The sequence below is a fragment of the Gadus macrocephalus genome, chromosome 6, assembly GCF_031168955.1.
Source record: "Gadus macrocephalus chromosome 6, ASM3116895v1".
Classification (NCBI taxonomy): domain Eukaryota; kingdom Metazoa; phylum Chordata; class Actinopteri; order Gadiformes; family Gadidae; genus Gadus; species Gadus macrocephalus.
In genome coordinates this window covers 7315276-7343262 of record NC_082387.1, presented here as the reverse complement: position 1 = coordinate 7343262, position 27987 = coordinate 7315276, and the positions used below count along the sequence as shown (strand labels likewise).

Genomic DNA, 27987 nt, shown 5'->3' with positions numbered 1-27987 from the left:
CAGTTGCGAGGCGAATCTTTGGTCTGAACTGGGCTTAATAGTACGGCCCGCCTCTGCTTATCCCCAAACATCTAAAGTTCCATTCAAGTTATTTCAGAGTAAAATGAATACAAGTGAAACAGACCATATATATATATATATGTGTGTATATTATATTATCTATATATTATCACTTCTACACTGAATTGAATTAATGCATTACATAGTTACCAGTAAATATACTAATAAATATTAAAGAAAGAATATGTATGTATGTATTTATATTTTTAAGCAAAAAAAATATTCGGGGCTAATTAAATAATATCCGGGGCTTTAGCCCCGAATAAAAAAGCCTAGTGACGCCAGTGATTGCTGATGCGTTGCTCAGAGGCTGCAGAGCTTCTTACACCAATACACAATATGTCCTGCAGGGGGCAGCAAAGCTCCATGCAGGACGTGGGTCGGACTAGGGCAGGAGCCGAGTAGCCGCCTGTTGGTGCTGCTCTGCCTGGCCATAGGTATGGGAACGGGGCTGTGTCTTCCCTGAACCTAAAACCAGCGGAGCAGCGAGAGGACTGGCGGTGGCGAAGCGGGCAGAGGGACATACATCACAGCCAAACCCGAAGCACCGCTGGCTCTGAAACATGGAGTATCTGCTGATATAGACGCCGAGTTTGAGAAGAGCCCTATTTGGCTGCTGTTACTTTTCATAATCCTTTCTATTGAAACACATCTGCAGTGATGCGGGCTGTGGAGGGGACCAGTGTGGTTGTGCTCTCCCTCCTGGGATACCTCATCTCCACGGTCGTCTCCAAAACACTACAGGAGGACAATGGCGCCGAAGGTAAAAGTCAAGTAAAATGTTATGTTTTCCGAACCAGACCCCCTGAACATTTACCTTTTACATCCTAACCCAGCAGCCTGCTAACTTGCTGGCTAATGGTACTGCTAGCCTCTTAGCTTGTGTTAGCGGGTTAGCCGAGGTAGGCGAGCATCCCCAACTTCATGTTGCGTATTTTCCCAACGCGTCCTGCATCGAGGACCATTTAATCCATCCGTCCTAGACTAGTCCACCGTTTATAACAAAACACTCACCCGAGAGCATCCTTTGTCTCTTCTAGTGATGGTAGGGATTGATCCCTATACAGATTTTAGCTGGCAACAAGTTATTAAACAATGCAGCAATGGTGACATTATTGTAATCTGGAAGACGACAGTCTATGAATGTGTAGACGTTTTTAAACTTAAATCATTCCATCAAGTGTTCCTCTTCATTGTGTTAATCTTTGATGGAGGCATGCCGCCACGGGGTCTTGGTCACCACATGATCTCCCAATGAGATCTAGACACACAGGTCTATCAGATCAACACGAAGTAACGTTATAGGAATGAAGATGTAGTATTATAAAAGTTCTGTTTGTGTAATTTTAACACAACCATTTACCACTGTTATAGATGCTTCACGTGTCCGTCCACGTGTCCATAATATTAGGCTCAGGTTAATGATTCAGGAGTACCTTAATGCATTAACGCCAGGTTAACACTGACCCCGCGCCTCAGCATGTCACTGAAGGGCTGTTATCGCTCTACGACTTCACCCCTTCTCCTCCAGGTATGCTGGTCAACTTCTTACCCACATGACCCTCCCTAACGACCTGTAATGCTTCTGCTCTTCTCTGGTGCATCGCCAGACTGTGCCACTGCTGTGTGTCGACTGTAATGAGAAAGCCAATAAAGCTATGATGAATAAAAAGAAAATCTTTTGATGTTAATATTTCCCGTGTCCCTCTTGGGGAGGTGAGACCGACCTTCCATTGTCCCCGGGTGGGGCTGTCCTAGTCCAGCAGAGAGCACAGCTGTGTTGAGCCAGAGAGACTACCCACAGATATAGATCTCACTCGCATTACCCCTGCCCATAATAGGGATAGCTTTGCATCTGCACCATGGAAACCCTCGTAGCCAGGCATGGGGCTGTCATCAGCTAGCCATGTAAGCTGAGTCCTGAGTGTTTACTGCCAGTGTTCACAGTTAGGATAAATCACATTAGTAAGCCTTTGTGGTCGACTGCTTATATCATTTATATATAGTATTCAGGAATCACCAACATTGATCTCACGATGGGGTAGGAGCTGAGAAGCTGATGTGTGTTCCTACAGGGTAATGCGTTCTCTAATGCAAGACTTTGGGATGTGGGGTCTTGGGTTTCGTACTGGTGGAGATAATGACGTCGGCTAATAGCTCTGCCCCCTACTGAGTTAATGGAGCGAGCAACCCACTGCTCTATAATCCTTCCAGCCAGACAGGAGAAAGGAGGGATGGATAATGATGCCACGTTTATGCATCATTGTGTGTCTAGTTAAAAACAGCCGATTGGTTTTAAGTTGGAGGTTCTACCAATGTCTTGGCCGATCATTGGCTTGTCGTTCTGGGCTATAGTTTGGTGTTTGCCTTGCGTCTTGGTTCGTATATGGTAGTGATAAGAACAGGTCTGTGAGCTGCTTGCCTGAACACACATTCAATGGAGGACTAGTTTTACTTGTATTGAATCTAGACCAGAGTGGAGTTTGATATGAATACACCAATCTACCGTTACAGACAAGCGACTCCTGTCTAAATTAACTTACGCCCAAAGCTGTATACTATGACTGGACAAGGGGGCATACACGATGGCACTTGTGACGTAAATGTAGCCGGTATTGTTGAGTATTAGAACTTGGAGAAGTTATAATAATAGTGTTTAGGATCATGATTCCTTTAAGTCAAGTTACCATCTGCCCTGAGCAGTTAATGTCCTGGGTGAAGCCTGCTGCTTTGTTGACACTGAAAGCCTGTTTAAGACACATTGGAAGCCCTATTCACCTCATCAACCCCTCTGTCATCTGTCATACCACTAGCCTGTTATACCACTAGCCTGTCATACCACTAGTCTTCATCTATTCAGCTCACCTTCAGTATTTCATCAGTGGAATAACTAAATAACCACCACATGGCCTAACATTGGCAGAACCAATCATACAAACATTAGAAAAATGTCATTGTCTGCCTGCATGCCATACATTACTAATGGTGGTAGACACATTTAAACGTGGCACCCTGCTGGGTGGGCTGTCGTGGCCTCGGATGAATGATCTGAGTACCACTGGTCAGACAACTATAATGACCATATTCTACACTCCCTCACGCACACACTCAATCACGTCTCTTTCACACGCACGCACGCACGCACACACACGCACACACAGAAGGGAGTCTTCATGCTGGTTTAGAAATGATTCCATCGCTCTGTGATTTATTGGATGAGGATTGAGAGGGACCTATTGCATTTTGTGGTGTGTGTGTGTGTGTGTGTGTGTGTGTGTGTGTGTGTGTGTGTGTGTGTGTGTCGGGGCTCTCCCAAAGGAGTTCCTTAAAGTGAGCACAGCTGGTATCCCTGATTATGGATCACTGGGCATCGCAAAGGAAGTGAGGTTGTGGGTTTATAAACCCAGACTCCACCCTACTGGCCCCCTGCTCTAAACCTTACCTACCCCCTCTCCAACCCACTGCCCCCCCCTCTAAACCGTACCTACCCCCTCTCCAACCCACTGCCCCCCCTCTAAACCTTACCTACCCCACCTTCACGACACTGCTTTGAAAACAATCTAAATTGGAGGCTCCATCATTCTGTTATTATGATCCTTTGCTGCGGCAGTAGCATTGTATGTTATGGAGAAATTATGGCCAGAGCCCCATTCAGAAAAGCATTTCACACTGTGGCTTTCAGGGTAATAATGTGTTGAGTTCAAGATTGACACTTTATCCAGCCAAACCTCTGCCGCATCCAAGGCCCTCTATAACTATGGCTCTGCGCTATAATCTTGTGTGGCGCTCTTTGGTGGAGCCTGCACTCATGTTGAACTCCTCTACATGGCCCAATACATAAGAGGGTGGCTGGGACTCTGAGCATGTTGCTGCTGGGGGGTTGGGCTCCATACAGACGGGGCAGGAGGACACAAGAGGCGAGTGAGACGGAGAGGATTGATGAGACATCGTTTGGTGGCAGTGAGGTGGGGTGGTGAATGGCAAGCAGTGGGGAATGGAAAAGGCAACTCTACCAGTGTCCAGTACATGACGGGTCACTGGTGTGGGTCAGAATTGCTGGGTACATGCTCAATGATGATCTGCCCGATTTCATGCCCAGTTTCCCCCAGATTTTTTTTATGGTTCCAACGATTATTTAGCAAATTTGCAATATCCTGTGGTAATATTGGATTTTACTTCCCAATACTTCGAAAACGCGAACATTAAACGTGTTCAATATTGAGTGTGGGGGAATCCCGAGGACAGCCTTGAACGCAGTGAGTGGATTGTCTCGCGGGAAAGCTAGAATCACGTGGCCAATAGGGAGCCACGCTGCGTGGTACTCTTGAAAAAGAAGCCATGGTGGACAAGGCGAGAGGGTTACGGCTGTGCACTATAGAGTCCAACTCACGAGGCAACATGTACAGCCCATCTTTAAGTTCCCACCATCTCCCATTGGGGCGGCATGTGACTCAGGAGGTCGAGCGGGTTGGCTGGTAACTGGAAAGTTTTCAGTTCGATCCCCGGCTCCTCCTATCTGAGTGTCGACGTGTCCCTGAGCAAGACACCTCACCCTTACTGCTCCAGACGAGCTGGCTGTCGCCTTGCATGGCTGACACCGCCGTGGGTGTGTGAAAGTGTGCATGAATGGGTGAATATTAGGCAATATTGTACAGCGCTTTGAGTGGCCACTGGTTAGAAAAGCGCTGTATAAGTGCAGTCCATTTACTATATTAACCGTTATCTCCATGACTCGGTCTTTGTTCTTTAGGATGTCGGCCATGTTTCTTGACACCAAAGACACGTTTATGATGTTGCGATTGGGGAGTGTTGGGTTTTGAGAATCAGGACTGGTCTTGGGGAGTCATTGGGAGAGTGTGTGGTGTGCTGTGTCACCTCTATTGTTAGGTGTTTGTGCTCTCTCTCACGTTTTCTATATGAGAAAAGTCACCTAGTATGTGTCAGTCAGGGTGGTCCAATCTTGTGATGGTGTGAATTCACCCTGTTTGAGTATTCTGAATTCTGCACACTTGGCATTTAAGCGGTGCTAGTTTAGAAAGTACTGCACTGCAGTCAGAGAGAGAGAAGGGGGGGGGGGGGGGGTGGTTGGTCTTGTATTAAGTAGAGGAGTAGATTACTTGAGATAAAAAAAGGTATTCAATATCCATGAAAGACCCTCATTCACCCGAATTGCCTGTTCCACATGCATAACAGTAATATATAACCCTCCCTTGCTGCTTTTATGTTGTTGTGAAATCAAAAGAAAGTTCCGGTTGACTTGTTCATACCTGCAAACTCCATCATACAAGGTGTTTTATTGCAGTTGTTTACCTAACAGTTTTTTCCAACGGCTTCTTTGAGAGAGGGAAGCAGTCCATTGTTTCAGAAGCGAGAGCTGCTGACCACAGACCGGGGAGCAGTGAGAGGGCCATCCTTATTGTGATTGGTTGGACTGTGGAATGGTCCTTTAAAGTGTTGCCGGGGTTTAAACTCACAGTAACAAAAGGAAATGCGTTGTTATCTCAATGTCGTCTCGCTCCTTCAGCAGCGCGCACACATTGTATCATCCGACTTCACGAAGACGATCCTCACAACAACAAACACACACTGGTCGATTCTTTGATTTGTTTTGTGTTTCTGTCCCCAGAGGTGACGCTGAAAGTTCACCTGAGCGATGCCAGCACCCGGCGGCCCCTGGGAGGGGCCACCATAGAGCTCTTTAGCAACCACACCTCTGTCGCCGTGGAAACATCGGCAGCCGAGGGCAATGCCTACCTGCGCTTCCCGTACCGCCTTGGGACATTGCTGGTCGTCACCGCAACCAAGCAGGGCTATGTGCCAAGGTCCGCCCCCTGGACCCCTTCCAGACTCCCTGGTGAGTGTGTGTCGTGTTCTCTGTCCCTTCTCTTTAGTATGAGTATGTTCCATTGATGGCCAGCGCTGAACTTAATCTGCACATTGAGGCTGAAGGGCTATTGAATTAAGGAAGTGCTTGCAGGTCTGTTTTTTCCGTCTTACCGGCTGTATGTGAAGTCAAAAAGTGTGATTATAGAGAGGTGGGTGTGAGGAGGGGGAGAAAATTAGTGAGTTGCACCAGGTGTGCGAGCTAATGATGAGTGGATTGTGCCATTACTAATTTATTACAATGGATGCCAAAACCCAGCAAGGGGGACTAAGCCTCTTTTAACACACACACACACACACACACACACACACACACACACACACACACACACACACACACACACACACACACACACACACACACACACACACACACACACACACACACACACACACACACACACACACACACACACATTGTGTCCAAGGGCTCCGCATAAGTTTTGTGTGTGTGCTGAGGCGAGGTGTGCCAGGGGGCTGGGGGTGTTATCATAAGCCAACGGAACGGCGGCCAATTGGATTAGCACGCTAGCAACTCTGAACAATAGAGGGATGGAAAGAAGGAAGGAAGAGGAGTGAAATGAAGTATGTCAGGTCGGACTTGTGTCCTGCACCGCGCTCTGGGACAAAGAAACTACTCCTAAAACCTCCAAGCACAAAATAAACATCAGCTTGGAACAAACAAGTCTACATGTACTTTAGAGTTCCCCTGCTCGGTGGACAATATCTGGGGCAGAAGGTCAAAAGGTCATGAAGTGTTGTTTATGCTCCGCCCTGTCCCATGACTTCACTCATTGGCCTCACACACCAATGAGGGCTGAGGATTTACTAAATGATATATAATACTGATTGAGACCTGTGTCTGTTGTTCTCGGTTGGGCCCAAGTGGTTTCCGAGTGCCAGGCTCTATTGGGTTGCTTGGTGTGGACTCCTGCATGGTCGTGTGCAGTGTGGTAATGTGTGCTGTGTTGCAGTCTTCTCCTCTCTCAGCCTGGAGCTCCTGCCCGAGAGAACCGCCACCCTGATGGTGTACGATGACGTCGTCCAGATCGTCTCTGGCTTTCAAGGTGTGTGTGTGTGTGTGTGTGTGTGTGTGTGTGTGTGTGTGTGTGTGTGTGTGTGTGTGTGTGTGTGTGTGTGTGTGTGTGTGTGTGTGTGTGTGTGTGTGTGTGTGTGTGCAAATTCCCCCAAAGTGTGCATATGCCTGCTTGTCCTTGACCCAAGTGACCCCCCCACATTCAACAAAATGAAAAAATAAATAAAAGGGCCCGCCCCTTTTTTTAGTCTGAGCTCCTAAACGGAGACATCCGTCTAGGGATCGTTTTCCTGGCTGGCCTCGCTCAGCTCTTTTGTTTAGGAGCGTGTAATTACATTGGATAAGCCCCCCTCCCCAATTACTTTGAGTAAAAAGTGTGTCTTTTGTCCATGGGGTCTGTTGTTGTCTCTCTATGACTGAGTGAGAGTGCACTCCATGATTAGTGATCCACACCGGCCAGCGGTGCACAAACACAATGCACACGAACCGGGCCGGGGGGGCCGAGCGTAGAGCACACGCGCCTGGGCGTTTGTCCCCGTGTTTTAAAAACCAGGGGCGCCCTGGGGAGAGATAAAGCCAGCGACAAGAGGGAGGAGACTGAACGGGGAGAACAGGGGCGGAGGAGGTGGAGAGTGTGGTCGGTGGGCAGGGTGGAGCCATAGAGAATGGGGGAGTGGGGGAGGGGCGGGACACTGTCTGACAGAAGGAGGAACAGACGAGGAGAGGAGGCCGGCCGGGGGGGGGGGGGGGGGGGGAGGTGGAGAAGGACAGAGGAGTGGGGGGGGAAAGAGAGTGAATGAGGGGTTATTTTTGTAGACCAGACTGGATGGCTCTTGGCAACATCAGTCTTCAATCAATGTTGTTTACACGGAGAGAACTTAAGTTAAAGAAGAGCATATGAGCTGACGCAAAAATCATTGAATATTTGCATTTCTATTTTCATTATATGATTGCACACACACACACACACACACACACACACACACACACACACACACACACACACACACACACACACACACACACTAGCTGGCTTTGTGTCTCATTGCCCAAGAATGTGCTCTCGGGCTCCACTGGAACCGCCATGACATCACCATAGTGAGTCCAGCGTAAAGCAGACAGAGGGCTATATGCTTTATGCTACACAAGGTGAGGTGGCACAAGATAATGGTGGGAGAAAAGTCATTCCTAAACCACAGTGAAAGGGGAATTCCTAGCTCGGGATATAATTAGCCTTGTATCATTGTCTTTAAGGGGATCGATCCTTAAACGCCTCCATTAATCCAGCTCACAAGGCTTTCCTTTACAAAGGCATTAGGAAGAAAGATGGCCACCTCCCCATATCTGGTAAAACCTTCGTGTGTGTGTGTGTGTGTGTGTGTGTGTGTGTGTGTGTGTGTGTGTGTGTGTGTGTGTGTGTGTGTGTGTGTGTGTGTGTGTGTGTGTGTGTGTGTGTGTGTGTGTGTGTGTGTGTGTGTGTGTGTGTGTTCCCTGTGCTACTTTGAAAAAGTCTGTTGTATTATTTTGGCCTCACCCTGTCTGCCTGTGTGTGTGTGTGTGTGTGTGTGTGTGCTCCAGGCACCGGGCCGTGGGTGCAGTTCCCGCGCAGGGCCCTGACTCTCCCTCCAAACGTGTCCTACGCCAACCTCACCGCCCTGCTCACAGTGGCCAGCTCGCCCACACAGCTCCAGCACTTCCCCTATCTGCAGGGCCTCGGCCTGGGGACCAATGCCACAGGTGAGACCCCCCCACCCAAACTAGTGCTGAGCTTAAGGCGCAATCCTGTTTTCTGCAGCAGGCAGCGCTGAGTAAGGAATAAATAAAGCAGGAGAGAATGAGGCTGAGGATGACTGGGGAGGAGGGAGAGAGAGGGAGGGGGGGAGAGAGAGAGAGAGAGGATGACAGTGGATAATGCTGGAAGGGATGGGAGGGGGAGAGATCGAAAACCAAAAACCTGGAGAGGCCCCTCTATCTGACCTCCTGAAATACAATAACGTGTGTGTGCTCTCCCTGTTCCTCCATGAGTCTCCCGAGTCCTTCTTCAGGGCACAGTGTGACATGTATGAGTGTGTGCATGTTCAGGTCTGCACACTTCTGTGTGTGTGATAGTAGGCTGTTCCATCTCCTCATGATCGAATACGCCTTAAAGCTCCCAACCCTCCCTTGCCATGTCCCCGCTCCCACCTCCTCCTTTGTGACAGCTCTTGCCTCCAACTCCCCACTCCCTCCCCCGTTTCCTTGTCCTGCCACTGCTGCTTTGTTTCCCTTCCTGTCCATCCTTTCCTTGACAACTCTTTCTTCTGCACCATTTAATGCCCCCCGCACACACCCCCCCACCCTGCCCACCATCAGACGCTCTAGCCCACCCCCCTTAAGCCTCAGTCCATCGATCTGTGTGTGTGTGTGTGTGTGTGTGTGTGTGTGTGTGTGTGTGTGTGTGTGTGTGTGTGTGTGTGTGTGTGTGTGTGTGTGTGTGTGTGTGTGTGTGTGTGTGTGTGTGTGTGTGTGTGTGTGTGTGTGTTGTTGTTCTAACACCATTTATTCTGCTGCTGCTTTTCCTGTGGGTCGCACAGAGATTGAGAAGAAATTAGAGTTGACCCCTGTGGCGGCCATCTCTGTTCACCTATTGGCCAGCGACGGAGTGGAGCTGCAGGTCCATGAGCCTATCACCATCTCTGTGCCTCTGCCAGCTGATTGCGGCCTGAAGGAGAATGATCACATCCCAGCGTGGAGATTTGACCCCCATTTGGGTAAACGCACACACATTCACACACGCATGATTGAGTACACACACACACTATCACACAATCACACTGTCTTGGCTCAATTTCCAAAGCAGCGATATTTTGAGGGCTTCCTATTGACTCACCGTTGTTTGTGTGTTCCTTAGTCTCTGTGTCCATTGTGTACCATTCATCACATGAAGGTCTGGGGTAGATAAGATGCCTGGACTTCCACCGACTTGTTGTTGTGAAATCAACCAGTAATACTATCGGCCAACACAAACAGCTCACAGTCCATGCAGAGCTTGCAGCGCTGTAGCCGTTTGAAGAATATAATTATTAATACGCTTATTAAAATTCCCCCAAAAAACAAACTCGCAACAGCACATTAGGTTCCCGATTAATCTATCAGAAATGTGCACAGAGCTGAGTGTGGATGGTGTTAGGGCAGCTCGGGGTCGGAATCCTTGATGTGTAATCTCCTGGCTAGCGCCCGGTCACACTAAAGAGACTCCATGGCACCGGGCCCATGCAGAGCATCAAGCCCTGAGCCGGGGCCCTCCTCCGGGGTCTCGCGGCCCTGAGGGTCTCCCGGCCCTGGGGGTCAGCCATCCGGCCTTCCGACACCCGGCTCCTCCGGCCCTCCCACTGCCCGGCAGTGATTTGCTGATGGACGGAAGTCAAATGCGATGCGGCCTTTCTCCTTGGCTTTGTCGATGGAGGGTAATTTGGGATCGATGTTGGAGATCAATAATGGAACCGTGGGCCTGCTTGACCATTAGAATTAAGACTTGTGTTTACTATATTAAAGAATCTGGGATTGGTTTTGAATATGACAAAAGGTTCATTACCTCCAATTTGGAAGAGTAACTATAACTATACTTCAATGCATTATATGATTTATTAATATTATATCACAGGCCAATCAGAAACATATAATCTCAAGTTTCTGATGGCCTTTCAGGATTTCAATCCTAAATCCAAGCACAAACACGAGTAACCCAGTGAAACAGGCTTTAATAGACCACGGCCACACATATATAGCATGGCAGCACACACAGAGCCTGTAGCTGGATTTCCACAACAGACACAATCGCTAGCCCCTTCATTCGAATAGGCCTTTGTTTCCTAGCAACCAGTCAAATAAATAGCGCAGCAAAATGGCAAGCTTCCAAGTGGATTTTCTCCAGTGAGGAAGTCACTGTGTGGTGTGTCTGAGTTTTTTTTGCACGCCAATGTGCGCATGATCTGAGTAGAGATTCGAACAACTGCGTACAGTGCTTCAGACACAAAGTATAAAACAGTCTTCTGAACGAGACACTCGAGTCAACCAGTTTCTTAGTGGATGCAGGAAAACCTCCAATGTTTATTGTGGAAACCTGTTCTACTTGTGCAACTGTCAGTCGTATTGGCATCGTTGAATGTTTTGTATGACAAGGAAGGATGAGGTCACACTTGAACATATCAAGTTCTCTTCCCCATGCTGTGTCTGCAAGGGGATTTAGTTTAGAAAAATGCGGCCCAGAGAGCAGGGGAGAGCACAGATGTCCACAACTCCCCTAGCTTAGATTGTTTTCTGTAAATAACAAGGCAGAAGTTGGATGATATGGACTTTTGGTTGCATGTATGGGCTTTTGGGCTGGCAAACAGCTGCTGCCAAGTTCTCCTGGGTTGAGTCGCAGCGTGTTTAAATCTCTGTCACACACACACACACACACACACACACACACACACACACACACACACACACACACACACACACACACACACACACACACACACACACACACACACCTGGCCCCATTCCACATAGGTAGACTAGCACCGTATTTAGTTCTTCGTGTGTGTGTGTGAAGGTGTATGTTTGTGTGTCTGATGACCAAGAGGGATAGAGTATTGGAGGAGGGTGCTGAGTCACTCAGTTGTTCCTTCTCTACCACAATCCCATCTTGTCCAGTATTGTTGCTTTATCTTGTTTCCATCGCTACTCTTTTTCCCCCATCGTTTCCTCCTGATAATATTTTTCCCTCTTCTTTATTCCTCAGACTTTTCTCTTTCCTTCCCTTTTCCCTTTTCTTTCTCTGATGCAGATGCATAAACACACAGCTCTTTGCTTGACGTTGCTATAAATAACCGAGGCACCTGGCTCTCACGTTCGCTAGACGAGGGTCACAGATCTGAGGGTGTGTTTTGTTTCCTTCTAATCTTTTAGTGTTAAACAATCAATCAATCCCGCTGGTTATTTTGTGACGCGGACCCCGGTGCTGTTATTAACGCTCTGACGCCGACTGGCTTTCAACACGCGATCCAACCCATCGACTCTTTGTGAATACTGCCCCCCTGTGGTGAAATGTGGAACTGCAAAAACATTTGGCCTTGTATTTGAACGCTTCCAAGATGTTACTACTCGGATATTATGAGCTCTCCAAGAATTTTAGGGGCGGAGTCTAGTTGTTGGTGCCTAAATATCTTGAAATGAACAACTGCAGTGTAGTTCAGCACGGTGATGTCAAATCTATTCTTGGTTGATAAGAGCCAGCTGCCCATTGCAAGGTTGCTATTCAAACAAGCCTTTTAAGAACTAACTGAGAATGTGTCTGCTGGAAACATGCTGCCTGATTCTCAAAGTGTGCCATCATGCCTGCGTGTTCTGGGTCTTTGGTTGGTCATGCATCTCTTTAAACTTGTTTCTCTAATGTGGTTTTGGCCTCACTTGGAAGTTCCTTTGGTTAAAACTTCTGCTAAATGACTAAGTGTATGTTTGTGTGCGTGTGCACAGGGGCCTGGTTAAAGAGCAGTCTGGGCTACGTGCAGAGGGAGGGTCAGCAGCTCAGCATGACCTACATCGCTCCTCAGCTGGGATACTGGGTGGCGGCTATGTCCCCACTGCACTCCGGTGAGCAGCTCTTCCCACACTGTCCCAGTTACGCCATCGATCCTCACTCTCCAAACACTCGCCCTGAATCATGGTTTTAATCACGACTGTATTTTAAGTGTTCAAGAGATATATTCACACTTCTACTTGATATGAGGAGTGGCGAATCATTGTAATTTAAGCCGAGGCATGTCAGCTAATTTTCCAACATTTTGTTTTTCATAAGTACTTGGAACTTGGAAGCAATAAATACAGTAAGAGGGTGACCTTGTGCATTTGACACCAGCAGTTCAGTGTCTCCATCGGCTCACCTCTGATTCCCTCTGGTGTCTCTCCTCTCCCCCAGGTCTGCTGGTCGCCAAAGACATCAGTACATACCACACTGTGTTCCTGCTGGCCATCCTGGGCGGGATGGCACTCATCCTGCTCTGCCTGCTCTGCCTGCTGCTCTATTACTGCAGGTGTGTGTGTGTGTGTGTGTGTGTGTGTGTGTGTGTGTGTGTGTGTGTGTGTGTGTGTGTGTGTGTGTGTGTGTGTGTGTGTGTGTGTGTGTGTGTGTGTGTGTGTGTGTGTGTGTTAAAATGGTAAATGTGATGTGTAAGTCGTAAATTCACAAACTGGAGAGAATCATTTGTGCACTTATAGTTCAGCATTGTCATTTGGTAATTGCCAATTTGTCTTACGATCAGGCTCTGGTGTGTAGGAGTTTACCCAGAAGCGTATCACATCTGCATTTTCACATCATTCCCAAAGGGAAGAGCAGAATGATGATGTCATGTGTGGACAGACATAATCATGAATTTTAAAACCATGGTACACAGCTAGTGCTGAATGCAGCTTCACACAGTGAAATCATTTGGCCTCAGAGCCGCGTTTATGTGCAGCATGGAAACAAAACATTATATCGTGGTCTAGACTTTTTTTGTTTATTCAAAGTTGCTAGCCTGCTGACAAATCTTCCAATAGTTAAATAGAAACAATATTCCTCTAAAGCGATGGATTTAATTTGATACAAGTTATATTTATTTTAAGTTTCTATAGAAATACAGTATATGTATATGAACACATGCCCATGATTGAATTATCACCAACTTGGACCCAATTCCTAATCCATTTTCACGTCCTGCGATAGAACGTATTCAACGTATTCAATGTGTTCTGATAAATGGAAAACAAGAGCCAACATGTCCCCAGCCTAGCTGTGGGGCTCTTAGTGACACAAACCTTTATCTCTGCCGGTGGTCAGGCGGCGGTGTGTGAAGCCACGAGGGTCCCAACGGAAGCTGACCCTCTCCTCTGCTCTGGACAGCAGCAAGAGGGACCAGGCCACCTCCATGTCCCACCTTAACCACATCAGCAGCGAGGTGAGCGCCACTGACTCATCTCTAAGGGAGGGTAGCAGTCCCGAAAACGTATCCATCAGTTCACTCACGGTCGTTCATGTCATTCAGCAGACGTCTCTTTCCTCCCAAACCAACTATTTGCGCTTCTCCTCCTATACCAAAAAGCCCAACCTACTAATAATAACAGGCTGCTAAGGTTATTTACTCTGTGCATTTCTGCGCATGCTCTTAAACCAACTTTTTAGTTTTATGATCATTTGAAGCTCCCCACATACGATCAAAGCAGTGTTTCTTCATTGAACTTACATGGGTCCTGCTCCAACACCAGCGCTGCGCTGCAGCCGCGCTATAACTTCCAGCACTGCTCAAAGCCTTGGTAGACCTCGCAGCACCACTCATTACGACTCGTTATATCAAACAGAAGATGGAAACAGAATATATGTATCTACATATATATCTTTATATCTCTATCTCTCATCTACATAAAAGTATAGACACTCCCTTGTTTCTTCAAAAAGTACCGTACTAAACCGAAACCCATGACCCCAAAACCGTGATATAAACCGAACCCCCCCCCCCCCCCCCCCCCCCTAGCCCGTACTATCGCATTTGAATGAATACCAATATTCTTCATAATGTATTTTGTAGGTGGAGCTGGTGTCTACGGCGACTGAACCCGATCTGACCACGCCAATGCTGAAGCCCTCTTCCTACGAGCAGCAGAACAACCACCAGCAGCACGACTTCGTCTCCAGGGGCAAACACAGCCGCTCCTCCCTGGCCGACAACAGTCGACACGGCTCGTCGCTCGGCAACCTGACGCCGCGGAGCCGCGACTACCGGCAGTCTGTGGACTCCTTCCCCCAGAAGGCGGCCGTCTGCAGCCCGGCAGACGGGGGCTACCGCCAGTCGTACACCTCCGTCTCCTCCTCGGTCCACCGCGTCTCGGACGGCCTGTCAGCCCATCAGGTGAAGGCGCTGGCCGGCCCGATGGGCAGCGGCAGAGAAGGGGCCTGCCTGTCACCGTCCTCCCCTCCCCTCACCCCCAGCAGGGCCGATGTGGTGGAGGGCCGCCCCCCCGACTACCTCTTGTCCCGCTCGGTGGACCACCTGGAGCGGCCCGTCCCGCCCCTGCTCCCGCGGCCGGGCCAGCTGCTGTGCTGCGGCTCCCTGGACCTCCTGAGCGGCGGGGACGGCTACCCACGGGTGCGACCCACCCTGGTGATCCCGGCCCACTACATGCGGCTCCCAGGGGAGCACCCGCTGTGCGGCCAGGCCCTGCTGCTGCAGACGGATCAGCAGAGCGACCTGGAGGACCTCCAGGCCGAGCTCAACGCCTCCCACTCCCAGCAGCCCCCGGGACAGGCCAACGGGGGCTGTGGGCCCGGGCCCGCCGGGCGGGGCGGAGCTGGGCGGGAGGAGCTGGGCCTCTCGGAGTCCCTCTCCATCCCCACGGGGCTGGGGGAGGCGGGGGGACTGGTGGAGATCAACAGCGAGGACACGCTCCTGGCTGAGAAGACTCTGATGGCGCTGCGGGGAGGGAAGCCCCTGCCACACCCGCGTGCCTGGTTCGTCTCCCTGGAAGGCGACTCCAACGCCCACATCCGGCACTCCTACATCGACCTCCAGCGGGCCGGCTGCCAGGGCAACATGCCAGGGGCGGGTCCGAGGCACGGAGACAGAGGTGTCCGAGGTGGGGGAGGGGGGTGTGTTGGTGGTGGCAGACGGCGCAACGCCAACTACACCAGCCTGGACTCTGGGGTGGATCTGAACGAGCCCAGACTGGGCCGCAAGGGCCGGGAGGAGGAGATGGAGGACATCGGGGAGAGCAATAAAGACACGTCGAAGAGCCCGCCCCCAGCCATGGCCACCTACACCCAGCTGGTGTACGTGGACGACATGGAGCGGGGAGGGAGCGAGGGGGAGTCGCCCCAGTCCAGCCCTCAGGACAGCACAGCGGGAGACCTGAGGTCGGACGAGGCCATGGGCCATGCAGATATCTTGGAGGAGGTCATAGCCCGGTCCGAGTCCCCATCTCCCACCTCCTCCTCCTCAGCGTCCCCTCCTCCTCCCTCGCCCCTCCCAGAAGGAGAGACCCTCAGGAGTCCGAAGGACCTGCTGGCAGCCTCTCCCGATGACGACGGAGACAAGAAGAGCCCCTGGCAGAAGAGAGAAGAGCGCCCCCTGCTGTCCTTCAACCTGAAGTGACCAACGCCAAACTGCTTGACCAATGAGAAAGAGCGGCCTCTCTCCAAAAAGCCTCCATCACATGAAGGATTGAGCGTTTAATTATGAATCCCCTGCCCTCCCGTTTTACATAAGCACTGAGGAAACATAAGGCACTCTGAACTCTCTCCGATGGGACAATTTCAAACAATGTTAACTTCCTGGTCACTGTTGTTTCAAAAGGACCACTGTAGAAGTTTACTCTCCCCCCCCCCCCCCCCGGTTCTCAATGCCCCCATGTCACGGAGTTATCACCATGCCACAGAGACACATGGCCCAACCCATCATCAGGCACAGCCTTACCAAGAAATACTCCGTTTATTTTATGCACAACAGAATTTATGCCTTTTTTGTTGCTTGTCTTGCGATGACTAAACCATGAAGAAAAATGAACAGAGGTTAGTTTGTGTGTGTGTGTAGGAACTTTTCTATTGAGCCATATCGCCCTCCATTCCTAAATGCTGTCTGAGGGAGAACACTATGATGATGGAGGGCAAGCTGTCAGGACCATCGACTCATGTTTCATCCATACAAAGCATTGCAACAAAATGGATACAAAATACTTAAGCCAATCCGAGAGAGGTCCCCTGTACATTTTCACAGGAAAAGGGTTTGTTGCCCCGGCGTTTGTTTGTTAGTTGTGAATGTTGGATTTCTGCAGTGAGATTAAGGACGCGTACAATCATCACTTTAGGCTCACCAAAGCTGAATCACATACTGCGACATGTTGTGATGCACACTGCTATGCTAAGTATGACCAACCACTATGGCTAGGCTCTAAATGCATTTTTGTATTATTATTATTGTTGTTGAACCACTGACTCTGGCATATTATGCTCTGAAGGCTATGCATCACTTTTATACAGTTGCTTGAGATGCCTCTTTTGTAATTATTATTACTCTTTTATTTTGAATGGCCAACATGAAGTATTTTTTACATTAAGATAGGCTTTTTGGGGTTTTATCCATATATGTTACACATTCTTTTGACTTGCCTTATAGTCGGAATTAAAATCATTACAAACGATAGATCCCAAAAAGAACTGCTTTTGCTTGAGCTTACTGCGTCTTTGCTTTTTTTTCTCTCCCTTGTCTTCCAAGTGCCTTTTAAACAAGTTGACTCTCCGCATCTGTTTAGTGTTATACCGTTATTTATTTCTCACCTTCCTTTGCCTTCAGCTTTTCTCTGCTACCTCACCCCACCCCATCGACAAGTCCCCCCGCCCCTCCTTTCACACCCCTTTCTATGATGAATGAAATGATGCACCTAACCACTATTTCACACAAACTACACTCCAACTCTGAAAGGCCTTTCTGCTAAACCAAGGCCTCTGAGATATTGTACATGTATAGCTTATGCAATTCCAATGTAGCATGGAATCAAGCAAAGATGCAATGTGACAATAATAAATTGCAGATGTTTTTTTTTTCAGTTGTGTCAATGATAACTTGAATATTTGTGGGACTAAATGATGTGATGTATATTTTCATTCATGCATTGCTCCAGACTAAGAATTTTCTTTGAGTCGAAATAACTACGATTGCAAAGAATCCAGGTTTGTGTAGTCATAGAACTGATTACAGTAATAGTTTGTTTGCGGGTGTTTTTTATTCTTGTCAATTTCCTTTCACTGCCCGGTCTAGTAATCTGTGATCTAGTGCTGGGCTACAAATGACTGCGCTCTTTTTGTATCCGAGAGCAACCATTAAGCCAAGGGTTGTGTTGCACTATATTTGACTGACAACACCCTGTGTGTGGTTATTGGTTGCTTGTTATATTGAAAGCCTTTTATTCGAAATAAACAGCAAAAAACCTGTCGTGTGTGTTATTGAACAAAATGTGGAATGTGTACGATTAGATTAATAAACAGTTCTGGTTATAGAACGTATTCTTTTGTTCAATGTATTTGGTCATAAAGAGTTTATGTGGGCGCATCCATGTTTCCCATAACATCCGCTAGGCGGCGCTGTTTCCATTGTCATCCTCTTTGTTTTTCCTGCCCTGTATCATACGGTAGCAGACCATTTTTTTTACATTTTCATGATGGCGGAGGACAGTGAGTCTGCTGCCAGCCAGCAGAGCTTGGAGCTGGACGACCAGGATACCTGTGGTATAGACGGGGACAACGAAGAGGAAAATGAACACATGCAAGGGTGAGGATGGCCTGTTCCTGTGATTCAGAACCGCTGTGGCTCTCCAGACAGCCTCTTTGTACGCTACGCCGCTCATGGATGTTGTGGAGGCAGCGACGGGAGCAGCGGCTAACGCAGCGGTCCGCAGTGGTCGGCTAGTGCTGGTGGACATCCCCATAGCCCTCATGTGTTACTCAGGGTCGACTAAGGTGGATACACTGCTGGGGAAACACGGGTAGAAGGACGTGTTCACAATGGCCACACGTGTAATTGAAAGGGTTAGCACGGCTCCTAGCCAGCATGCTGCTGCTGCTGCATGGGAATGACACCCAGTCGACGGCTAACGTTAGCCTGTGGTGTGATTGGGCTACGCTTGTTTTAGCGTCTAGACTGGAAATCGTTTTTTTTTAATGGAGTTCGTCTATGTGTTTATTTAGGAGCCCAGGCGGAGATTTGGGGGCTAAGAGGAAGAAAAAGAAGCAAAAAAGAAAGAAAGAAAAGACGAGCTCTGGGGGAACAAAATCGGACTCTGCGTCTGATTCTCAGGAGATGAAGGTGTGATGGGAGCCATAATAAAGCACCATGTGACGCCGTGGTGTCCGCCCTGTTCTTCATGCTGTTTCACTGTGTGTATTGTTTGGTGGATGTGTCCATCTGTTTTCTGTGTCCTGGCCTCTAGAACCCTGGTTTGCCCATGCAGAAGCTACAGGACATCCAGAGAGCGATGGAGCTTCTGTCGTGTCAGGGTCCTGCCAAAAGCATCGATGAAGCAGCCAAGCACAAGTACCAGTTCTGGGACACGCAGCCTGTGCCCAAGCTAAGTATGTATATTTTACTTAGCCAAGATGTTTTGGAGATTTTCCATTTTCCACCTGATTCGATGAATTAATAACAATAACAAAATTAATACTTTTCTCATACTTGTCGAGATGAGTTTTGTTAAAGTCCTTAGCATTGTGTGCATTTTTATATCCTACACAAATTTAACCCAATTTATGGGTTTAAATTGCCATCGGACTAAGTTACATTGCATTGTAAAAGTAGGTTTGCTTTATTACACATTTGGCGTTGCATTGAACGGTTTCCATGGCAACTCGGGTTAGATGAGATGTTTTTGGTGTAATCGGGGAAGATTTGTGGAATCAACATTCTTTAGAGTTGGATCCATTTAGGTGAGAAAAGGCTTAATTTAATTATGAAGAAAAAAAAGTTGAATTCTTACTTGAAATCTTGTTTAATACCAAAACATATAAACAATATATATAGTATACAGTGTGGAAGAGTAATGTAGGTAGGTATTTTTTATCTTCAAATAGATTTAAATACTTCATGCCTTATTTAACCACACAGACGAGATAGTAACAAGCCACGGACCCATCGAGGCTGACAAGGAGAACATCAGACAAGAGCCCTACTCCTTACCGCAAGGCTTCATGTGGGACACCCTAGATCTCAGCAACGCAGACGTGGTGAGTGCCGTCTGCTGCTTGTGCCTTCACCAGGCCACAGTCACACCACTTCTGTAGCAATGAACACACCCAAAACTACCCTGTGCTCTCTCTGTCTTTCTGATAGCTGAAGGAGTTGTACACGCTGTTAAATGAAAACTACGTGGAAGATGATGACAACATGTTTAGATTTGATTATTCGCCAAACTTTCTCAAATGGTAAGAATTGCTGAATGAACCTTATATATTTTGGCTATTGCCAGTTAGTCCCAGCCTTTAGTTAAATATCTTGAAGGGAGCTGCCTATACTATCTGAACTGGTTCTTTGTGGCCCCCCCAGGGCTCTGCGTCCCCCCGGCTGGCTCCCCCAGTGGCATTGTGGAGTGAGGGTAACGTCCAACAAGAAGCTGGTCGGATTCATCAGCGCCATCCCCGCTAGCATACATATCTATGACACGTAAGAGGCGCGGCTCGCCCTACATATATAAACCCATAATAACCCATGTTAACGATAATCTATTGCTTGACTACAGGTTACACATCAGACAGGCTCGGAAAGACCAGCGGCTTTTGCTTTTTATCTTGCCCTCCCTGTTACAGGCTAAAGAGGATGGTTGAAATCAACTTCCTGTGCGTTCACAAGAAGCTGCGTTCAAAGCGCGTGGCTCCGGTGCTCATCAGGGAGATCACACGGAGGGTGAATCTAGAGGGAATATTCCAGGCTGTCTACACAGCCGGAGTGGTCCTGCCCAAACCCGTGTCCACATGCAGGTAAACCGTGGATACAGTGGTCTTCATGATAGGCATGTCAAAGTCTCACCTGTCAGTGTCAACCCCAAGATGGAACTTCTCAGACTTTTTGCGTTGATACATGCTTTGTGTTTCTGTACACAGGTACTGGCATCGTTCCCTGAACCCCAGAAAGCTTGTGGAAGTGAAGTTCTCCCACCTGAGCAGAAACATGACCCTGCAAAGAACCATGAAGCTCTACCGGCTGCCAGATGTAAGCGCCGTAACGGCCGGCATCACCGCACATTCACATGGTCCCTTTGTCGCCGCAGCAGCCATCAGAGATGTGTGTCTTCTTTCTCTGTTCACTCCCTGAAGAGCACCAAGACCCCCGGCCTGAGGCCAATGGAGAGGCACGACGTCCGGCAGGTCACAGAGCTGCTGCAGAAACACCTGCGCCGCTTCCAGCTGGCGCCCTCTATGGGCGAGGAGGAGGTTGCCCACTGGTTCCTGCCCCAGGAGAACATCATAGACACATATGTGGTGGAGGTATGGAGAGAGACAACTTCATTATGGTTTATCATCTATACCTCGATGCCTATTATTTAATCCTCATTTGCTAATTCTTACACGTTCTACCACAAAATTAAAGGTGTACTGCGGGATTGTAACGAATCCCGCATAAAAATATCCGAAACTGACTAGACTTAAGTTATATATTTAGTTGAAGTGTGTTTTTACATTTCCCGAAATGTTTGAATCAAACTTCAGACCAAGCAGAATCCATAATTGTATTCCATTTAATTTAAGATAACGGTGTATTTCCTTGGGTCGCCTGTGAATATAATCACATCCCATCTCCCCCTTATTTACAGGGTAAAAGGAGCGACAGTAATGCAGTGGAGACCCAATTTATTGATGTATTTCGTACTGGGAAAATTATTCGAATGAATTTGTGACAGTTTTGACCAGGGATAACAATACTGGGCTACCCACAGTTGAATAGGCCCTGTAACGTTATCTACAGCCGTATTGGTAGTCGACTCATCTAATGCTACGTTAGCAAGTTAACGTTCAGCAAGCTTAAATTACTTGCGGCTATGTATTAGAATGTATGACATCACGTCTATTATTGTGACTAAATGTGATTTGAATTAACCTATTATACATTACCTCATCCGTGAACAGTATTTCTGTCTTGTCATTTTTCACTGTAAATGGTGGTGAGAACAACCACTCCCATGGGTCCCACAAAATTTCCTTGATGTCATCAAACTACATCTTTTGTTATTGTTTTGATTTAGAGACCCTTAGCGGCAAGGATAACATTATGTTAACTTGAAGTGTAAATGTCTGTAAATACTGTTATATTTTTGCTTACTGATGTAGAAACCTTTCTACGTGTTGTCTCTTCTCAGGGAGCTGGTGGTGTCCTAACAGACTTCACTAGTTTCTACACGCTGCCTTCTACTGTAATGCACCACCCGTTGCACCGGAGTCTGAAGGCGGCCTACTCCTTCTACAACGTCCACACACAAACCCCACTTCTTGACCTCATGAATGACTCACTGATCCTGGCAAAAATGGTAATGACCTTTTGGCTTCTTGTTGTGCATGAGGAACCTCAAAGTTGTGAGACAGAGATATGGCCATTGGGATTTCAAAGTGCATGAGGCCTAAAAAAAAAATTTGTTTGGTTCCGGTTTCCGACCGACCCTGTCAATTTATATGCGACCCAAATTATTATTTTTTTTTATGCAAACTATAATTACGTTTTGGTACAGCACCTCTTCATTCTGTACAAGGATGAGCGAATTTTCTCGTTTTTAAATGAAAACAACCTACCTATCATTCGCTGCCGCTGGAAAAAATAAAATAAAAAAATAAAATAAATTCCCTACCTACCCATGACCTCAACTGACAACCAACAGGAACCAAACTTTTTTTTTTTTTAGGCCTGAGGAACCTCGAAGTTGTGAGACAGAGATATGGCCATTGGGATTTCAAAGTGCATGAGGAACCTCGAAGTTGTGAGCCAGATATATTGCTAGTGGGATTTCAAAGTGGTTCAATGGATTTTTGCAGCAAATATAAATACTTAACGTTCTGAAGCTAAAATTGATAATCGCTGATTAACAGGAATTGTCAGTCGTGACAATTCCTCTTGGCACCTCACGATTCGATTTCGATTATGAGGTCAACGATTCGATTATGAAGCGATTATCAATGCAACAATTTTTTTATGTACATTTCCATGCGTGATTTTCAAAAATATATGTATACATCTGGGTTTGCTACTCAGAGTTTGCTAATCACTTCCTACTTTTGTGATGATCATTAAAGACATCAACAGATTAATTAACTTATCTAATATTTCATAAGAGAGAAAGCTTTTGTTACAAATATGACTTTCTATGAACAATGCAATAATCAATGCAGCTTGCATTATAACACAATATGGAAATATGCAAAAAATAGGTTTCAGTTTTATTTTCTTTCTAATCTTTATTTTCTATGTCATTAAAGGAAAAGCTGCTCTTGAATTAGAAGGAGTTCTTGTGTCTGGCTGTGAGTTTGCGCGCATGCTATGCGTAGGCTGAATCGCAATCGTGTCAAGACAAATTAGATTGGCCAACAATACACACTGAAGATTAATTCAATAATTTTAAAATTACAAAATTATTAGTTCATTTATTTATTTTTATTATTAATTTATCTGCATCGAGACAGAATCGTTCTAGCAAGAATCGCGATGCATCAAAGAATCGATTATTTTTCCCACCCCTAGCGATGATTGACCCTACAGTCATAATAATAATAATAATAATAATAAATAATTAATTTTTCCTATTTGTTGTGTCAAACAGAAAGGATTTGACGTCTTCAATGCTCTGGATCTGATGGAGAACAAGGTGTTCCTAGAGAAGCTTAAGTTTGGTATTGGAGACGGGAACCTGCAGTATTACCTTTACAACTGGAAATGCCCCTCTATGGATGCAGATAAGGTCAGTAAAGCAATGTGCGTGTTGACATGCTGCACTCTACCTGAGCCCTTATATAAAATTTTCCCCAACAATGGTTCCATTTCAGTCAAATAGTTCTGCAGCCTTCAATGCTACTCATATTTAGATTATGTCAGAGTTAAAATTACATTTCTCAAGTTCTAAATGTGCTTCTAAATACTGGCTTGTTATTGTGTTTCAGGTTGGCCTTGTGCTTCAGTAGCGTGTCTCTATAAATGTTCCTCACACTCCACTGAAGGGGGTTGGCAGTGAACCTAGCCTGTACCTAACCCCGGACACGCTGGTAGCCTGAGTTAGACAATGGGAACGACTCCAATAAAGTCCAACAGGTGAATGGGAGACGTGCGATATTTGAAGCATTCATCCGTCAATCGGTTCTCATCAAGAATGTTCACTATTTTTCACCCGGAGGGGAACTCTTTAATCATCAAAATCCTGAATGTGAAGTCATGCTATGCCTGAAATATTCCTACACTACAGTGCTAGAGATGCAACATGACACCCTCAAACACACACACAAATCTGCTAAACAGAACAATATTTGACCCCTATATACCTCCATAAAGGGAATCCTGGTGGTTTTTCTCTACAGGGCATTGTTACATGGGTCTGCAAAACCATTCTTTAAAGGGGACCTATTATGCTTTTTCGACTTTTATGACCTATTAACGTTGTTATAATGATTGATAGTCATGTTTAATCATACACAAAAAACTATGTAGATTTTCGGGAAACTCTGACTGTCAGCAGGGAATACGTCGAAATGCATGTACGTCATTATTTGACACTTTAGTATGGTTAAACATGACTATCAATCATTATAACAATGTTTATAGGTCATAAAAGTCGTAAAAGCATAATAGGTCCCCTTTAAATTTAATTTATATCGAAAATATTTTTAATCCCACAATCTTGTCCTGCAGTTTTAATCTTTCTGACCAGTAAGGCTAGATTATCGTTACCTGTTATGAAACTGCAAGCATTTATTGTATGAAGCTGATTGGCTCATTTGCCTCCTCTGGTACTTGTTACACTGTGTGTAAAAAGTTTATTTACCACATACAGTGCTTTGGTGAGCTGGACAAGAAAATCCCTCCTTCAGCAGCTAATCGTTGTCAGGGGCTCTTGCAAGGAAGGATAGAGTGGTTTCCATGGAAGCAGCCTCACAAATGTAGAAACTGTTCCCTTTATCGAAACAAAGTAACCTAGTAGATGCATTAAGAAAATAATTTGCAAGGTATCTGAGCATGTACAGACACACACACACAGCACTACATACACACATGCACGCAAGAGACCATCTTCAAGGAAAGACTCATCCAACTGGTGCATTTATACATGTTTTCTTTTTGTTAAATATATAGTTATCTGTACATTTGATGCCAGATCATATTTATTCCTGTAGTGAGTGTGAGGGTTGGAAGGACTGTTCCAAAGCATTTTCCTCTTGAGTAGTATAGATGTTATTGACATTTCGAGTTTGTAATGCCATTTTAGATGCTGTGGGTCCAGCGGGGGGTTTGATGAAGAATGTATTGCATTAATAAAGCACAATTTTTCAGTTCTTTGTTGAGCAAGGGGGTCCTTGATGAAAAGGTGGAGGCCCGGCCTTCAATTCTTCAAGGACGCATTTTTTTCCCTCCCTCGTTTTATAAATTTGTCATTAACCTTACCAACCTGTCTTGAGGATCGATCTTTGTTTTGTTGTATAAAATATTCAATGCATTTGACCATTCACCGAAGTCCCATAGTCTTAGCGTTGTCTCGAGTGTCCTATTCAGGCAAACGTGGTCAACATGTGGATCTGCTCAAAGCTACGAGGATGACCTGTACACAGGCTAGCGCTTTGTCTCTAGGACTGGATTAAAAAGCCATGCAATGCCTGCCTACTTCGGTGGTACTTACTTGATGCTTTTTTTCACCTTATACTTGAGATACAAGCTTGTGACATCTGCTTTGATTACCAGCCTGTTATATTTGTGAAAAGGGTGCACTTATAAAACCCAGCCCTTTAGAGCAAAGCACTGAAACCTAACTGCTCCAGCTGGTAGTGGTCTATCGGCTCGTTTGAAAGTTGCAAGAGTTTGTTTTAAATAGTCAAATAACGTGATGTAAAAGGCCAGTAAAAAATGGGACAAAGTTTCAGTAGGCTATTTGCTTTTGAAAGGTTATGTCAACATCTTAAATTGTTTTTTTGTGTGTTGTGTAGCTAATGGCTAAAGTTTCCCTTAATGTGTGCTAACGTCCAGTATTTCCGAAACATTTCTAGCAAAATACATCATTAATGTTAAGTACAACCCTGTCCATCAGCCAGAGGGGCCTGACAGCTGAACAATTTTAAAGAAATGAGGAGCAGACAGTAATCTTAAGACTGTTGTTTCAACCTTAGTCAGCCACCCCGTCAGTGTGGCGGACTGTGAGGAGCAGTTAATGTGATACTTTCAAAAGGCAAAGCAATGTTTTGTTTCGTTGAGCTCAAATTCTTCCACTTCCTTCTCAACCCAACCTAAGTTCACTGCTTTAAATATTGATCTGGCTCTGTAACAAAGTTTAAGTTTTAGGGTATTTGTATAACTACTCCTTGTGAAATATTTGTTCATCATACCTTTATAGGATAACAAGAAGGGTGCACTGAAAATTACTACAGGTCAAAGGTTCAAATGGGTATATACAGCAAGTCATTCAGATAGTGTAACATGTTCATGTATTTGGTCATGGATGTCACTCCCACAGAAGTTTGTATGAATTACAAGCACGTCTGTTTTACAATTCTGTATTATTTTTAGTCGAACTGACAACTTGACTAACTGCCTTATTTGGAAAAGTTTCTTGTGGTTAAAGCGTTATCAATGAAGAACAATATTTTTATTCAAAGCCACTAAGGTTTGTGAAACTCAAAGCTTGTACCAGCATAATTTAGACATGGCCCCATGCAAAGAAAGCTTACTCTTCGGCAAAGACTAGTCTGTTCAAACAGCATGGATATTCGATTGAATAAACTTGACTTTAAAAAGATTTGCATATGCTGCCGTTTTATTATGTCAAAGCCAAACATTTCAATCCATCCAAGAAAAAAAGTCAACGTTCAAGAGATTACTGATTAACTAATCTAGGGAAATTTCTACTTTTTGATTTTCTTTTTCCTCTTTTTATTTGGGTTAGGAATAACCTTTTTTACACACAGGGGTTGAAGTGTGCCAGACACAGCTTCTGATACCTCAGTTTGTGTGATGTCACATTCAGTGATGTCGCATTCAGTGATCTCGTCCTCCAGTTTACGCTTTTGGCCCCTCTTGTCAATGTCCAACAGTTCATCAGTCCCAATAGGGACAACCTTGTGTTGTAGCCAGGCAACATGTAGCGGTGGCACCATGGGGATGATGTCGGTAACAAGATCCAAAAAGTGGTCCTCTTCTTCTATCTTACAGTGACGGAAACCCAGCGCAAGAACACTTTTTAATCGCAGCGGCTCAGAAAGAATATTACTGAGCGCTCCAACCTGGCAGGCCGGGACCTCTCTTGATATGCTCAGTGGAATCAAGTAGTCGGTCATGTGTTTTGGTCTGGCTGACTTGCACACAAGCACCAACCTGAGCTGATTCCTTTCCAAGGCCTTTGTCACCTCATTGATGCCAATTGCAAGCTGTCTTCTGGCAGACATGTCGGTCCACCCGGTCTTGGGAGTGTTCAGCACGTTCGAGTCGTTGCTTTCTGGCGCAACGCACTCTGGGGATACAGATGGTGTCTGGTTTTTCCGTTCTTTAAACTTGTAAAAACCCTTTGTTTCTACTTTCTTAAACTCCATTGATTCCAGTTTACATCTGATACTCTTTTTAATTGAATGCCAATTCTTGTTGGAAAGTGGTTGCCATTGGTTTTTGAAAGGTGTGTTAAGGGAAGATTTTGCTGGGGTTTGCCTTTTCGCTTCCTTCTTGCTCGCCTTGCCCGGAGTAGCCATGATGATCTAGAACAACACAAACATATACATATACTAAACATATTATTACAATTGCAAGACTAGACTATCGGGTCATTGTCAATTACGCACACAATACAAGTAACGGTATCCCACCATTAACCAACGAAGCATGATCACAAACAACAGACAATGAACAATCTCGTAATATATTTTATACGAAACGTTATGAGGCCTACACATGAACTGAGACCATTAAGGTTCTCCCAAGTATCAAACATGTTTTTACCATTCAATATCATTGATCATACTTTACCTACTGAACGCAGCGGTGGCGAATGATATTAATTCGTCTTTCTCCCACCAGCGAGTGCGTTTTTAATAACGTCTCAGCACAGTAAACAACACATGACTCGTTTCATGGGCGCCACCATTGCGTTTGAACATGACCAACTTTATTAAATCTGAAAACACAACAATGACGTGGCCAGCGTTGCTATGGAGCCTCGATAGGGCAGGTGGTTATGTTGGCCCTATGAAGTGTACAATTGTTTAATGTTGCCCAAAAACACCGAATCCAGACACGATTTTT

The 27987-nt window shown here is 46.1% G+C and overlaps 3 protein-coding genes across 4 annotated transcripts; 2 read left to right on the top strand and 1 right to left on the bottom strand.

The window, feature by feature from the left end:
• Nucleotides 1-455: 455 nt before the first annotated feature.
• fam171a1 (family with sequence similarity 171 member A1) lies at nt 456-17961 on the top strand. The gene is made up of 9 exons (XM_060053791.1): nt 456-823; nt 5687-5914; nt 6918-7010; nt 8558-8716; nt 9553-9729; nt 12482-12598; nt 12924-13038; nt 13824-13941; nt 14569-17961. The coding sequence occupies exons 1-9, from the start codon at nt 721-723 to the stop codon at nt 16126-16128; spliced, it is 2670 nt and encodes an 889-aa protein (XP_059909774.1). The 5' UTR covers nt 456-720; the 3' UTR covers nt 16129-17961.
• Nucleotides 17962-18140: 179 nt separating this feature from the next.
• nmt2 (N-myristoyltransferase 2) lies at nt 18141-26494 on the top strand. Its single transcript, XM_060053801.1, has 12 exons — nt 18141-18300; nt 18717-18834; nt 18959-19100; nt 19630-19748; nt 19855-19946; nt 20068-20184; nt 20328-20498; nt 20622-20730; nt 20835-21005; nt 21875-22042; nt 23324-23461; nt 23661-26494. The coding sequence occupies exons 1-12, from the start codon at nt 18188-18190 to the stop codon at nt 23679-23681; spliced, it is 1479 nt and encodes a 492-aa protein (XP_059909784.1). The 5' UTR covers nt 18141-18187; the 3' UTR covers nt 23682-26494.
• Nucleotides 26491-27953, bottom strand: rpp38 (ribonuclease P/MRP 38 subunit). 2 transcript variants are annotated; one of them, XM_060053803.1, is made up of 2 exons: nt 27716-27953; nt 26491-27443 (listed from the first exon to the last, which is right to left on the bottom strand). In XM_060053803.1, exon 2 carries the CDS (start codon nt 27435-27437, stop codon nt 26601-26603), a length of 837 nt encoding a protein of 278 aa, XP_059909786.1. In that variant the 5' UTR covers nt 27438-27443; nt 27716-27953; the 3' UTR covers nt 26491-26600. The 2 variants fall into 2 exon arrangements, with proteins under 2 accessions (XP_059909786.1, XP_059909785.1); XM_060053802.1 differs by having other exon boundaries at nt 27712-27934.
• Nucleotides 27954-27987: the final 34 nt, after the last annotated feature.